The sequence below is a fragment of the Cimex lectularius genome, unplaced genomic scaffold (assembly GCF_000648675.2).
Source record: "Cimex lectularius strain Harlan isolate CLEC.00 unplaced genomic scaffold, Clec_2.1 scaffold7, whole genome shotgun sequence".
Taxonomy (NCBI): domain Eukaryota; kingdom Metazoa; phylum Arthropoda; class Insecta; order Hemiptera; family Cimicidae; genus Cimex; species Cimex lectularius.
The window spans coordinates 4,340,809-4,355,894 of NW_019392731.1; the positions used below are offsets into that span (position 1 = coordinate 4,340,809).

The 15,086-nt window shown below is 32.5% G+C and overlaps 2 protein-coding genes across 3 annotated transcripts in view; one reads left to right on the forward strand and one right to left on the reverse strand.

The window, feature by feature from the left end:
• The first annotated feature begins 4,483 nt into the window (after positions 1 to 4,483).
• On the forward strand, positions 4,484 to 12,953 carry LOC106668667 (integral membrane protein GPR155). The gene is made up of 15 exons (XM_014397625.2): positions 4,484 to 4,595; positions 4,662 to 4,877; positions 8,597 to 8,886; positions 8,950 to 9,215; positions 9,276 to 9,397; positions 9,472 to 9,643; positions 9,713 to 9,868; positions 10,150 to 10,233; positions 10,289 to 10,488; positions 10,546 to 10,682; positions 10,747 to 10,870; positions 10,991 to 11,105; positions 11,167 to 11,324; positions 11,391 to 11,531; positions 12,542 to 12,953. Exons 2-15 carry the CDS (start codon positions 4,792 to 4,794, stop codon positions 12,735 to 12,737), a joined length of 2,247 nt encoding a protein of 748 aa, XP_014253111.1. The 5' UTR covers positions 4,484 to 4,595; positions 4,662 to 4,791; the 3' UTR covers positions 12,738 to 12,953.
• A 386-nt stretch (positions 12,954 to 13,339) lies between these two features.
• The window catches only part of LOC106668633 (transcription factor 15-like), a 75,506-nt gene continuing 73,759 nt past the window's right edge, over positions 13,340 to 15,086 (reverse strand). For both annotated transcript variants that reach the window (XM_024226869.1, XM_014397565.2), the window contains exon 4: positions 13,340 to 15,022. In XM_024226869.1, coding sequence (XP_024082637.1) covers positions 14,918 to 15,022 — 105 coding nt within the window. In that variant the 3' untranslated portion in view covers positions 13,340 to 14,917. The remainder of the gene's footprint in view (positions 15,023 to 15,086) is intronic.

Consider the following 15,086-nt stretch of genomic DNA (forward strand, 5'->3'; position numbering starts at 1 on the left):
TATATATATATGTGTATAAAACATTTCTTTCTCAAGTTAACGCCTCTAAAGTTGTGTTGGTACTCTAAAGTTAACGTTATGTAATTAACGTTAAAAAAAACCTGTGTAAAACATATTTTCGATTATTATTCGGAAATCGTGAGATGCGGTCTGGTATGATGTAGGTTTCAGAAAAACACTTTCTTTATCGCGCCCACGTTCGGTCTTTTCTGAGATCATCTTCAGGGCTCAATAAAGATCGAAACGTTGGCACGATAAAAAAAAATGTTTTTCTGAAACCTACGTCACACCAGACAGCATCTCACGATTTCCGAATAATCATCGACTAGCGGTCACTAATCACCACACATATTTTCGTTTGTTAAAAACTTAATATTTGAACAGGTAAAATCTACGTTTTTGGTTGTGTTTAGTAAAAAGCTAATGTAAAGATTCTTTCTTGATTTGCAGTTTGGATGATTCTGATGTTTTTGAAGATGGCGAGACGTCGAACTCGTCTGATAAACCGAAAATGCGAGGATAGGCAGACCAAAATCGGTCGGATGATCGGAAGCAACCGAACTACCGCAGACCCCAAGAAGAAATTTCTCAATTATTCAAAGATACGTTACAGTAAGGACTAATAACCTAAGTGGGACCCGAGAACAGGTCATCGGATGCTCATAAGACTCCTGTGGAGGAGATCGCTGGTTCTGAAATATGATTGACACCTCGCTCAAATTAGACTAGGCTGAATTGGTGCAGGCCTTCGCTTTTGTTAAGGACTAAGGATGGTTGTTTACGGAAAGGATGATTTTGACAATCTGTATTTGAGCTAATATAGACTATACATTTGGAAAAAAAGACTTTTTAGAGTAACATAGGTTTCAGTGTAGACAAATTAAAAGCCACGCACATATTCAGACGATGAAGGCAAAAAGAGATTAAGATATACATTATGGATTAACGCCTGGAAATCGTTTAGTTTGACGAACGTTTAACATGAAAAGCACAGAGTCCAAAAGAATAATAAATTAGTACACGTCTCGGGCTGCTAGGGTGTACTGCGGATTACCAAACACAATCTATAAAGGAGCTATTATTCCGGTGCTTACTTGTGGCATACTGTCAAAGGCACTTCAAGTACAATATACATATTTGACCATTAATGTTGAAAAAAACGTGCCTTGTGGTTTACTAAACAAAATATTTCTGCCAAATAAAAGGGATAAGCAACACAAAATTTCATCTTCCAAGGGCAATAGGGGTGTTTTTTTATTTTTTTTTTTTTTTATTTTTTTTTTTTATTTTTTTTTTTTCCGNCGCACGTACCACGGGGCGCCTGTGATGAGTCGTAGTACTCTATTTTGTGTCACCTGGATTTTGTTCAAGTGTGATTTAGCTGTCGCTCCCCAGAGTTCGCAGGAGTAAGTCCAAATGGGCCTAATTAGCGACAGATATACAATAAGAGTCTCTTAGTGCTCAAAGTAAGAGGAGATTGAGTGCCTAACAGATGTTTCAGCTGTCTTATTCTTTGGCGAACTTTAGTGACCAATTGCTTTATATGTTCGCTCCAAGTAAGTTTCGAGTCTAATTGGACGCCTAGATAGCGCACGCAGTTGCTGCTTGGGATTGGCATTCCATTCAGGACCATCGTCTCCTCAAAGCTTTTGCGACATATTGTAAATGGTACAACTATTGATTTAGTGGTATTAACTTTAACTCTCCATTTGATGCACCAACTTGATATCTCGTTTAGGAGCAGTTGGAGGTCTTCCTGTGCCAATGGGTAGGAGGAGTCCCTTTTTAATATCGCGACATCGTCCGCCAGCTATGCCAGTGTTGATGATGCTGACGACGGGAAATCATGAGTGTATATCAGATAGAGGAAGGGGCCCAATACGCTTCCTTGGGGTACTCCTGATGCCATAGGTCTGGACGCTGATACTGCTTGACCGCATTTGACAGAAAATGTTCTACCGTGTAAGTATGACCTCAGTAGTCTGTAACCTAACAGGCCTAAATTATACTGAGGCCCACAACATCCAATCGCTATATCGGCAATTCGCCATATTCACACCCACCACTGAAAAACTGGGACAAACTAAACCGAGTTTGACAGGCACACGCCCAACGAGGATGGGCATACCAAAATGATCGGTAACAATCAAACATAGAAGGAATTAGAGTCTAGCCACTCCCCTTTTATACCCTAAAGAAGCGTATATATTTATATTATATGTCTTTTGATATGGCGGCAGTTTAAATATTACAGGTTTTTCCTCGAAGGTGAAAGAACTTGGTGCTGTTATCAAGTTTAAATACTAGCTGAAATATGAGTCTTTTTTTTTTAAATTAACAGGCATCAACAAAATCAATTTTTTAAATGCATACAATCACCCAAGGTCAAGGCTTAGCGAAAGAACATTGAGGAGACCTTGAGGCTGCTAGAAAGGTCCTTAGAAAGTGGCCAAGTAGCGAACGTGTACTAAGCTAACTCTTATTGAGAAAAAATGTCTCATTCAGGACACCCGAAAGCACCCATCGATTCCGTCCTTGCATGTTTGTAAAATTTTCTATAAGATTTTGGAATTTCTGTAGAACAAATTGAATCACAGACTTATGTTCAAAAGAACTGTGTTGTAGTTTTCTTTGTCGTGATCTAGCCAGCAGCATTATAATAAGGTAATAACAAGATTTTTACAAGAATACCATTTTGTTATGCAAAGAAATAATATAAAACAAACACGAACAATAAAGAAATAACAGGGAATTCACACTTACTGTTGGAGGAGTATGAAAATATCCCATGGCACTACACTCAAAACTTCATAAATTGGATGCCACGTCGAATGCAAGCGGTGATGATCGCAAGAGGAGGAAATACTCCATACTGAAAAAAAGACCAATTGACCTTTTTTTTGCCTATCAGAAGAGAATAACTCCAATCCCCTTCTTATCTTTAACACTTTTTCCGATTTAGCAAAACATTTCTGTATTTTGGTTCAATGTAATTAAAGAAAAGGATATTCCATTAGAAAGCTTATCAAACGAAGGTGTTACGAAGTTTGCCAAGCTATTCCCTGAATTTTTCCAACGAGATTGCAAATCGCTCAGTTTTTTGTTCAAATCTTAAATTTAGCACGTTTTGAAAGATCTAGTGTATGTGCTTTTTTACTATAAATTAAATTTAAAGTTCTAGAATAGTGTCTTCGTAAAGGAAATTTTAAGCTCTTTTTTCAATGTTTTTTTTTAAATTTCCCCAAAAAAGAATAGTTCAGGAGCTACGAGTAGAATTATGACGAAAACCGGAGATAGTTTAAACAAAAACAAAATGTTGAATACCTGCAAAAGAGTTGAGGATCGGACCATGGTTCATACAAACTTTTTTGCCCCACTGGACGTGTGAAAAGTACTGGCAAAGTTTGTTCATGAGTCCCCTGATACCCTGTATAGTTTGAAATGCTCTCTCTCTCTCTCTCTCTCTCTCTCTCTCTCTCTCTCTCTCTCTCTCTCTCTCTCTCTCTCGTTGTAATTGTAAGAAAATTCGTTCGCGACATAAATTTGCAAGATGTGAATGAATCAATGGAAAATGTACTTCGTTATATAAACAAAAGAGAAAAAATCCCACATAACTAAAATCACATAACGGCAATTGTTATCAACCGTCTGCCGGGGTCAGACTATAAATTTTTAATAAACAAACAAAAAATGATTAAAATCTTGTTCTCAAGGAATAAACAAAAGAGGAAAAAATTATATTAGTGAAATAAAATAACAACGTATCTATGTATATTTACATACGCTGATGCACATATAAATAACCAGGGTGTCTCGTGTGTGTGTGTATATATAAGTANTCGGACCATGGACAATATGAACTTTTTTGTTCATTTTAGGGTGAAGAATCTACTGGAGAAGTTTGTAGCACGAGTAGCAATTCACCCTGTATATACATACATATACATACATATATAATCTCCTATTAATCCCTATGAACCCTATGAATAACAAATCTTGCAAACTACAGGAAAAATGAATTTTGCAGTTATTTTATTATCTTAGCTAAAAAAATACATATGGAATGAACCTTCAACGAAATCTATGCAAATTACTTAAAATATTTTTGTGTGCATAGGGAGAATATACATATTGATTTTTTGTCGACACAGAATTTTTTAATTTTCTTAAAACATATTAATAAAGTAGTTATTTATAAAGTAGTTTTATGTATTTTACGATTAATGACACATTACATATTTATAAAGAATGCGGACGACTGACTAGTTCATGCCATTACAAGTATAATTTTGTTATTTTGAAAAAAAAATCTAATATTTTGTTTTCTTTTCTAAATATACTTTTATAAATAAAAATAATATTATTTGAAAAGCTTTTCTGTATCTTCCCAAGTTCGAGCGTAAGTTCAAGCGTTTTCACTCCCCCTATCCGAGTTTGGACTTTCACCGCCGGGCGTTCAGCTGATTTTCAGCTGATAATGACGGTTGTCAGTGAAACCTCGCTCGTTGTCTCCCTCTCCGGCTAATCATGACATCCAAAGAAATGTAACTACAACTGACAAGAAGCCGAATAACTGATTATTCCAATAAAAAAAGGTACATTTTTCTGCTTTCACTACAATTTTATTTCTAATATTAATTTACAATGGTTTATGTTTACAGCCTATTATGAAATATGATACAAAGTTAATTAAAACAATCAGAAACCTGGAGATCTTAATGTGAACTGAGATAATTGACATGACATATTGTCTGTTTAATTAAAAATCGTAAAAATTCAATATTGGAAATCATGGTTTATGAGCTGGCAGACAACGGCGTACCCTTTGACAAACTGTACCCGGCCCTCATCGAATGCTTTGGGGTAATCATCTGCGGGTGAGTCCGTTTTCTTCCTACCCATTAATATCTGTAGTTTTTATAGATTTAACATAATACAATATTATTTGGAGATTGTGAGATGCTGACTGGTGTGAAGTAGGTTTAGAAAAACAGTTACTTTATCGTGCCAATGTTTCGATCTTTATTGAGATCTTCAGGGCTAAGTGTTTGTTTTCTATGTAGATGTTTCATTACTGTGTGTCGTATTGAGAGTGCCCCATATCTTTTTACGTAGTTTACTGGCCAAAATTTTTCATCTTCATGCCTAGCTAAAATAGGAAGTATGAATTTGATTATTGCCTGATCTACAAAATATAAATCTTACACTTGGGATACGGAGGGTGATCTAAATATCTGATTTTTTGGTCTATCAGTTTAGTTTTGGCTTCACTCCATCTTTAGAGTTTTTCATACAAACCCTGCCATGAAGGTAGTGAGAATCTGAACACATCTGACAGAGCACAATCATCAGAAAAGACCAAACTAGATAATATAAGACACTTAGGTGTTAAGATTCTTTTCTTTCTGTTCTTTTCTGCTTAGAAGGCATATTGGCCTGGTGTTTTCAAAAATTCAAACTATCCAGTATTAAAGTAGGCAAATTTTAAATGAAACATTGTTCAAACAAGCTAACTAATGTTGTCTGTAATCTGTCAGAAAGAGGAACACAACAATCAACAATAATTTAGAATTGATTTAAAATTATATGAACCTGACATACTTACAAATTTTTTTTTCCAAAAACACTCACCCCGAGGGTTCATAAAACCTCGTAGTTGAAATACCTTAAAAAAAGTTTATTTTGATTTACTTAGGTAATTATTAGAATTTGAATTGGGTTGTAAAATATGTCTGTAGCATTTTTCATTGGTTTGATTTTATCCTATTGCGGTTTGAAACAATGTTCTCTGATTCTCTGAAAATTGATTAATTAAAACTGATTTGCTAATTTAATATAGAGAAAAAATAGTGCATTTGTGTTATTTAGAGGATTTTTCAAAGAGAAAACCACAGCTCAGACTGCTAGGAAAATTTGTGAGGTGCATGGTGATGAGTAATGACACTTTAGGAGAAAGCACATCCATGTTTGTTCAGAACCAGGAATATTGATTTGGTGTATACAAAACACTTTTACCATCCTTCAACCACTGATGATTTATAAAAAAAATCAGGATTTAGGTGCAAATGGGAGTAACTAGGAAGGGAAGCAGCACTTAGTAAATGGTTGGAAAAATCATATTCAAAAGTGCCGTTTAGTCATGTCTTAAACTTAAACAAAATCATCATCAAAGAAAACTGGCAGGAAGAATGGAAAAATGAGCAGAAGGGAGACAAACTAAATCTTCTTTCCAATGATTAACAACAGGTTGTAACCAACTTTGATGAATAATTTTAAACGGACCCAGGTCATGGCTGAAATAGAGAATATTTGCACCGATTTGGCATTATAGACAGTCGAATATGTCTGCTACAACCAGGACAGTCAAACATGGAATTACTCTGTGAAAAACAAGACCAGGGCAGATCATTAATAAAAGACGTTCTACTCTGAGAGAATCGATGTCCCCAAATGAAGCAAAGTTAATAAATGATCACTTTGATACATTCTTTAAATTTATTATGAACATTGATTTGGAGAAATTATAAATATAATAAAATTTGTTTTTCTTAATCATGAGACAATAAAACTTAGTTATTTAATACTTAAACACATACAAAACAAAAAATAAACCAACTTAATATAATATAATTGTGTAGAACGTGTAATCATGTAAAGGAAGCATGTCAAATAAACACCTTATCTGGAGGGTTACTGTGGTAAAGGAAAAAACTGGTTGATGATGACCATATTCAAGTTTTTGTCATATATAACCCACAATCAAATATGATACATTGCAGAGACCCTTAACATATTTTATGTAAGCGTTTTAGCGCATCTTAGTGCAGATAGATTTGTTTTTTGGAGTGTCATATGGGTTGATCATATTATGTTCACGTAATAATTTATCTGTCTGACAAATGGGCACCTGTTTGTGGGTCAAAATCTTATCTAAGATTCAAAATCTGATTGAATAGTGCCTTGCCTTGGCCCCTTACAGGGAACAAGTAAACATGAGCCCTGATATAAAGATGGTACTTGGGCGGGCGTGGTCAGAGATGTTTTTTCACATATAGAAATGTATGCACTGTGTATATATTGGAATTTGTAAATAATTAAATTATGTGTATGTTTAATGAGGTGATGGCAAAATATTGAGTACCCCGTCGATTGTAACAGTGAATGGGAGGCTGAAATGACTTCACTATGCGTAGCCCCTGGTTCAAAAAATAAAATAAATAATTTACAGTATCACAATACCCTCCTAAAACACAACATAAACAGTAATTTTTAAAAAAGATTGATATCAGAATGAAAAGTAGGTTCTTTATAACAACGTTTAGAAAGGAAAATCTTGAAAACGCAGGAACCATTAACAACTCCAAAAAACTGGTCTGCATCCCAAAAAGTAATGTGCATTTGGTGGGATTGGAAGGGGTATTGTGTTATGAGCATCTTATTCTCAATCAAACAATTATGTTTTGTATATGCTGCACGCATTCAGAATTATTAAAATCAGCAATTGTCCAAAAATGATTGGCATTTGCTATCACAATGGGATTGCTTTCTACCAATGCTTTCCCCCGACTGTCTTTGCAAACACACCAAAAATTGTTGGAGGTTGGTTTAGATCCGCTATTCCACCTTTAGTGGCCTTTTTTTTAGGCCTTTAGTCAGAGCTCTAAAAAAATCTATTAATGGGAAAAAACATGGCTTCACCCAAAGAGTGCAGAAAACACATTGAGGAATTCATTACTCAAAAATTTCGGGGAGGATGAAATTACAAAATTCAAAAGATAATGTCAACAGGTTGGAACTAAATTGTTCATATATTGTTGATTAAATTTATTTACAAGTGCTTAAAATTTTCATTGATTTTACCATAAAAAACTGCACTGACTTATTTCACTATCCAATTGTGTCCTTGTGAGTTAGGATAGATTCAAACAAGAATTTCACCAAAGATAATATACCGAAGATAAAATTGAAACGACAGTTGGAATAGACCAAGTTTGACCAAATTTCATTTACACATAATCAGAGACTGGACTTAGCAGTGTTTTATCTGTATGGATGATTATGTATAGCTTTGAACTCCATTGTAATAAATAATTTGAAGTGAAATGCGAGTAGCTGTTAATTTCCTTTTACTTTACTATAAATACTACTGGTATGTGAAAAATATAATTAAGATTTTCAATATCATTTCTTCATTTAAGTTACCTGATTTATAGTCTTATAAAAAATAAATTATATTTTTTCATTCCTTCCCTTTAAATCAGATTTGATTAACACGCATAAAGAAAGATTATGGGAAAATATTTTATAAATAATATACATGTAAACAATCCAATCTTTCACAGTTTGCCCAATACTGATCATTCTTGTTCTATTTATGCTATTTTGTATGACAGGAAACAGTAAAAACGATAAAATGTAAAAATAGTTGCAATGGTCAAAATACTGAAACCATCTGATATAGGTGAGGCAACATTGATAACCAACATACTGATAAACAAATAAAGAAGCTGAAGTTATCTTAATAAGGACCAGAAATTATAGTTAAGAGTCTTTGTACAAAACTTTCTTTGCTAAACGAGTTTATTAATTTTTTCAGGTATGTTGCTGGCCGACTGGGAATTGTTTCTGAACAGCAAACAAGTGGCCTAGCCACTTTTGTAGGCACTTTCTCCCTTCCATCCCTTATTTTTCTCTCCTTGGCTACCCTTGATTTATCCTCAGTCTGTTGGTACTTCCTCTTATCTGTATTCATATCAAAAGCAATTGTTTTTGTTTCTGTCCTTCTAATAACATTGCTGGTCACCAGGCCCGTTGATCCAGGAAGATCAGGGCTTTATGCGATATTTTGCACTCAGAGTAATGACTTTGCAATTGGATATCCCATTGGTTCGACATTTCGTATTTCTTAGTTATTCAGTTGAATTGTTTTTAAAAATTATGCTTTTCCAGTGATGACTGTTTATGGAAAGAACCATCCATTTGTCAGCTACTTGTACCTTATCGCACCCGTGTCACTTGTCATGCTGAACCCTATTGGCTTCATTCTCATGGAGATTGGAAAAAGAAAAGGGATGACAACCTCTAAGCTTCAGCTTCTCCTTAGCACTGTGACAAGTATAATAACCAACCCAGTTGTACTTATGACAGCACTTGGAATTATTGGAAATTTCATCTTTTCGCATAAAGTCCCTGTTGCATTATCAAGCCTTCTTAGTGTAAGAATTATTTTTTTCACTATATTTATAACATTGTTTGATTATCTTTTCATGTTTTAGGCATTTGGATCAGCTTTTACAGCAACAGCTCTTTTTCTTCTTGGGCTCAGGATGGTAGGCAATGTGAGAAATTTCAGAGGAGAGGCTCTTCTTGTTCCTGCTTTTCTCATTGCTGTAAAAGAGTAGGTTGATTTTATAAAATCTTGATTTAAAATTTTAAATATAATCTGTATAACAACTTACATTTTAATTTAAGACTTGTCCTACCACTGGTTCTGAGGGAAATCACTAGCTTAGTCCTTCATACTACAACTATTAACTCTACAGCTATTACAGAAATGAGCACATATGGTTTCTTATATGGAACATTTCCCGCAGCACCAGGTGTGTTTGTTTATGCAACATCATATGCCCTTGATGTTGAGCTGGTAAATAAACCATCCAAAATATTTTAAAAGAATGTTTTGAAACGTCTTACAATTATTATTAAATTTTAGATTGCAAGCGCCATGGTAGCTTGCACTTTCATCTCTGCACCACTCATGTTCATATCTGCTAAAATGGTATCCGTGTCCCATCTGTCTCCAGAGGATTTTATTCCCACATTACATAAATTCGAAGTTGATCTAAGCATTGCTGCTGGGGTTGCTTGTGTAAGTGTTTTTAATGGCCAGAAGTAGAGAAAATTTTGGGTCCAAGTATTTAAGACATCTGACCCGTATTTGCCTACCTTGGTTCGAATCTAGGCAGAGTTCATGGCTTTTTAATTGATGATGGTATGAAAATGTGTTGTAAAGTGGTTTGCCCCCACATTCACGAACTCAATGGGCAGTTGGACATTAAGCCTCTCTCTATGCCAGGAATTACTTTATTTTTAGTTATAGAAAAATCTCTGATTAATTTATGCAATTATTTATTTATTTTTACTTTTTAGATTATTCTCTTGGTTGTGTATATTATCAAAAGAAATATGTGGAGTCTGCCTCAGAAAATAACAATGTGTTTGATTATCTCTCAGGTACAATTTACCAAAAATTTATTTGTTCTAGATTTTTAAAAATGAAAATTTTCAGCTTGTTAGCTGTGTTGGGGTTCTAATTGGGACTATCGGTGCTGGGTATACTGACTACATTCAGTTCTTTTTCGTCAACATGGGTGATTTCAGCTCAAGGATCTGGACAGCCTGCCTTGCAATTTGCCTGGCTTTAATAGAATCTCGCAATTTCGCTACTGTTTACCACCTCTTTTCTATATTTTGTATAGTGGCTTGGTGGTATGTTGAAATAATAATTTAAAAAAAATGTTTTTCATATGTGTATTTTCTTTAAAGCATGCCTCTACTCTTCATCGCTGCGATTTTGCTTACTGGCCAGGTACACCAGAGCTCATTGAATTCAAAATACAGCCTGACTTTTGGAAATGTGGAAGCAGGGATAAATATTTTTATTCTTCTTGCTTGCCTAATCGGTATGTTTTCTTATTAGGTTATCAAATTTTTCTTTCATATTGATTTTTTTTTTTTAATTTTTAGTCAGTGTAATTTATATGGTGCTTCAACAAAGATACAAAAAACGGTATGCAAGGTATTTAGTTTATTCACGAGAAGCTAATGCTAGTAATGAAGTTATGCAAAGCTCTGAAGATATTGCTAACAGGTGAGAATAAGAAAATGTTGTTTTCTTACAACATCAATAACAGTATCTCAGTATCATGTTCATCAACTGTTTTATATATGTTAATATGTTTAAATATATAATATTTATACTTTTGTTCAGAGATGATGAGCCTGTCCTACCTAAAACGGAACCAAGTGTGGGAAATAATAATGAAGACACTCAGCCAGTTCACCACCTAGCACTTGTCCTTCTGCTCGTCTGTTCAATATTTGTCGTAAGTACATATAAACACTCAAATTGATTAATTATTTAATAACAACTAACTCAATTTTCAGGACTTGTCATTGTTTATATGGTGCGTTGTCGAGGATATAACTGGCGTTTATGTTGAATTGGCATTTTTGGACGTCTCTTTGAAACGTGGGCAGAGTCTTATAGTTCTGTTCATATTCGGATTGGATATTATCTCATTGATGCAACCGCTGATTAAAGGGTAAGGCAATCAATCAAAATATCTAAACATGATTCAGGAGTTTAGTATTTATTTAATCATTTATAGAATTATTGAGACATTTTCTCAAGGTGAGCCTATTGTACTTCCAAGAGTAGAGGAGTTACCATCAGAAACACAACATCTATGTTATCAATTCAACACCTATCATATCCAACCATGCCAGGCCCAGATCGTTAGAAGGAGAAGGTAATTTATAAAATTTAATTATGCTATCATTCAAATCATCATTGTGTACAAATATTTCTTCATTTTCCCTTGTTCAATCCTTATGTATGCACCAACCTGTCATTTTCTTTTAATCTTGTTTTTATTGCATTATTAGCAGCGGTTTTCTGCCTTATCTACCTCTTTGTTACCCTCCAGACCTATGTGTTTGTGTACAACCACTATTTTTCTGAGATGCTACAGCTCAAGGTATTCTTCAACAAGAGCACACTATCAAACATTAGTCAATTAGAATAAAGTCACTTAATTTTAATACTTCCTAAAAATAAAATAAATACATTGAAAGTTTGGTTTAGTAATACAAAACCTCTTGCTTATTTACAATTATAGATTGCTCTAGATTCTTTTTCGTTCCTATTATAAACAAAGCATATTGCTTGTGCATTAGTTACATATTGGTTTCCATTCAAACAGTTTTATTTCCTTGATATTTGAGTCTTACAAGGGGACACAACCAGGTTGGTGGGTCAAGGATTTGGGCCGAATTTTTTTTGTTCATTCTACACTCCAAAATATCGGACACATATCTTCAACTTATGAATAGGCCCTGGTTCACAAAAAAAAAAAAAGATTTCCATTTCTTAATATTTTTATTTAACCTTTCTTATTGCTCAAATCAACTATGTGGATATATCATTTTACAGAGTTTTTTATGAAGATTGCAATAAAAATACAGTATGTACAATTTGGGATAATTTAAAAACCAACAAAATACTTTTTTTAACAATTAATTTAATTTTAACAAACATTCTATAAGCAACATAGATCAGAAAACGATCAAAACTTGAATTTGACCTCATTTGGGATTCTACCATTATAAAACCCTTAGATTCCGACTTTTGCAGAAATCGATTGACTATTGATAAACTTTGATACCTTTTACTCAATTTTTATTACAACATAAAAATGCTGTAAAATGATATTCACATAGTTGATTTGAGATTCTCTAATGATTATTATTTTTTTGAAAGGCTAAAACTATGGGAATTTGTTCCTTGTTTTACTGGTGAGGAGCTTGTCAGTTGGCTCCTTTCACAAGGACTCGTCAAAGACCGGGAAGAGGGCATCATATATGGCAGCCACCTCCTCTCCGGACGGACAATTCGGCATGTGAACAACACACAATTCTTCACTGATGACCCAGCATTGTTCACATTTAACAACTAGCACAATGTGTATTACATCAGGGGCCATGTCACGGTAAGCAAAAACATTAACTCTTCCCCCTGGGAACCACTAGCAACTCCTACTCTGTAGTTGGTGAATTGAAAAAAGTTTCTATAGTTTTCAGTTCCAAAGATAAACATAAATGTTTGAATAATTTTGCCTTTTTGCTCAATTTGAGTTTGACTTTTTTACCAATAAATTTTAAGCCTATAATGTTTTTAATTTTTAATGAGGTTAAAGTTTTTCCTATGTTATTTTAATTAAATTGATATTTTTTCTTCAGATTTTATAAAATAAAAAAAAGATAAAAGTATACATTTATCTTAATTGATTGACAAAATGAACTACTCTTGAAAAAATGAGGAATAAATCTTCAAAAATGGAAGTTAAAGTAACTTTTATTTAATTTTATCTATATTTTAAAATAAACAGTATCTTCAATTATTTATTATTATTATAATTATTAACAAAAGCCTATCTTAATTGAAAATGAATCATATTCATGGTAAAAAATTAAAATAAAATTGAAATCCAAGAGAAGAAGATTTTTTTAAACTAATGTTAATAGTTACTATCAATATTGTTATGTTTTTGGGGAATAATTTTGTGTCTTTTCTTCTATAAAATTTTCTGAGAACAGTAAATAGTACAAATTTAGTTAACTAAATGTAATAATTACATACCAAACCAAAGCATATCTTATATTCAGTCAAAATGTATTAGCTTGTTTAATTTAATTTACAAATTGCTACTATCTAGAATTCTTGTATTTAGTGCATAATAATGGCCTGAATTTTCTTTTCCAAAGATATCAAATGGCTTTTAATTGATTGGTACTTATTATATAACTGTACAAATAAGACAAGACGAGAGAGGATAAAGTTTAATGTGGGATACAAAATCAATTTGAACAAGCACAGCATGCATCTAATTGCATTATAATGAAACTGAGTTGTTGAAAATTTCATTATTGCTATAATCTGGTTGTGGAAGCTTATAATCACCATATTTATCCAATAGTAAATATGTTTTCAATTTTTCCTACTCCAGAATTGGAGGTATAATTGTATAATCTCATGCTTATAACGTTATGAGTACAACAAAGCTTATTTATTGTGTTCATCAGTATTTATTTGCCAAAAAAATAATATAATTAAACTGCTTGTTAATATTGAAACCAAAGGAACTTCTGGTATATAAGTAGTTAGGTATTTAATCAGTTACCTATTATACATAAAAGATACAAAATATAATTATAATTGTACATCTCTTGTGTGTATCTTATGAAACATTTTGCGCAAATGAAGTTTTGTTTTGTAACATTAACTCCATTATTTTCATAAAATTTTCCGAATAAATATATTTATATAAATATATACACCTATTAATAATTATATAGTATTTTGTCGTACAAAGAAGAAATGTTTATTGTGATGAATGTATTAATTGTTGAAATGTAATGTTTTGGCATATGTGTATGCACAAAGCCAGGGGAAGAGAGAATTAAAAAAAGAAAGCAAAAATTGTTTTTAGTCAAATTTGTCTTTGTTTTACATATAATTGGATTTTTAGAATAAATTATTTCTAATTAAAAAATAACATTTCTATTTTGGATTTTAACTATTTTTGTAGACAAATATGTTAATATTTTATTCTTGTAATATTTTCAATGGAAGTTATATTTTTTTAAACATGGATTTTTATCTTAAATTCTAAATCTTTTAAATTAATTTCTAAAAAATAAATCTCCATATGTGGAAAAGAATGGATTGCTAAATAGTGTTTAACATGAATAAATAGTTGTTGATGTTTTTCAAGTGTGTTTTAAAATAGTGTACATTAGTTGTGTAGGTTACTAGTAATACATTGATTTTATTTATTGTTAATTTTCAAATTAAATATAATTTTGAAAATGTTTTTTTAATAAGTAGAGTGTTAGTGCATAATAAAGCTGTGATTTTCGGTTTAGCTTTTGAAATTAACTGGTTGTGTATATTTGTCATAATTCCTTTTATCGTAGAGATAATGCGTTACACTTTAAATGTCTATAAATATATAATTCCTCTGCATTTCAATTTGACTTTTTATTGAATATAAAAAAATTGTTTGTTTGATTTCCATTTGATTGAATCATATCTTCATCTGAAATTTTAAAAAAGTTTTAAATTCATAAAAAATGTTTATTGGTGGGAATACATAAGGTAGTTTTGATCAATCAAATCCATAGGCTCTTCTAAAATGGGCTGAGTTTCATGTTGATAATCATTATTTGCAGTTTTAAGTTTCTGAAAATATTTGAATGTAATGGTTTATTTTTATAAGAAAAACAGAAAGATCATATAGAATACA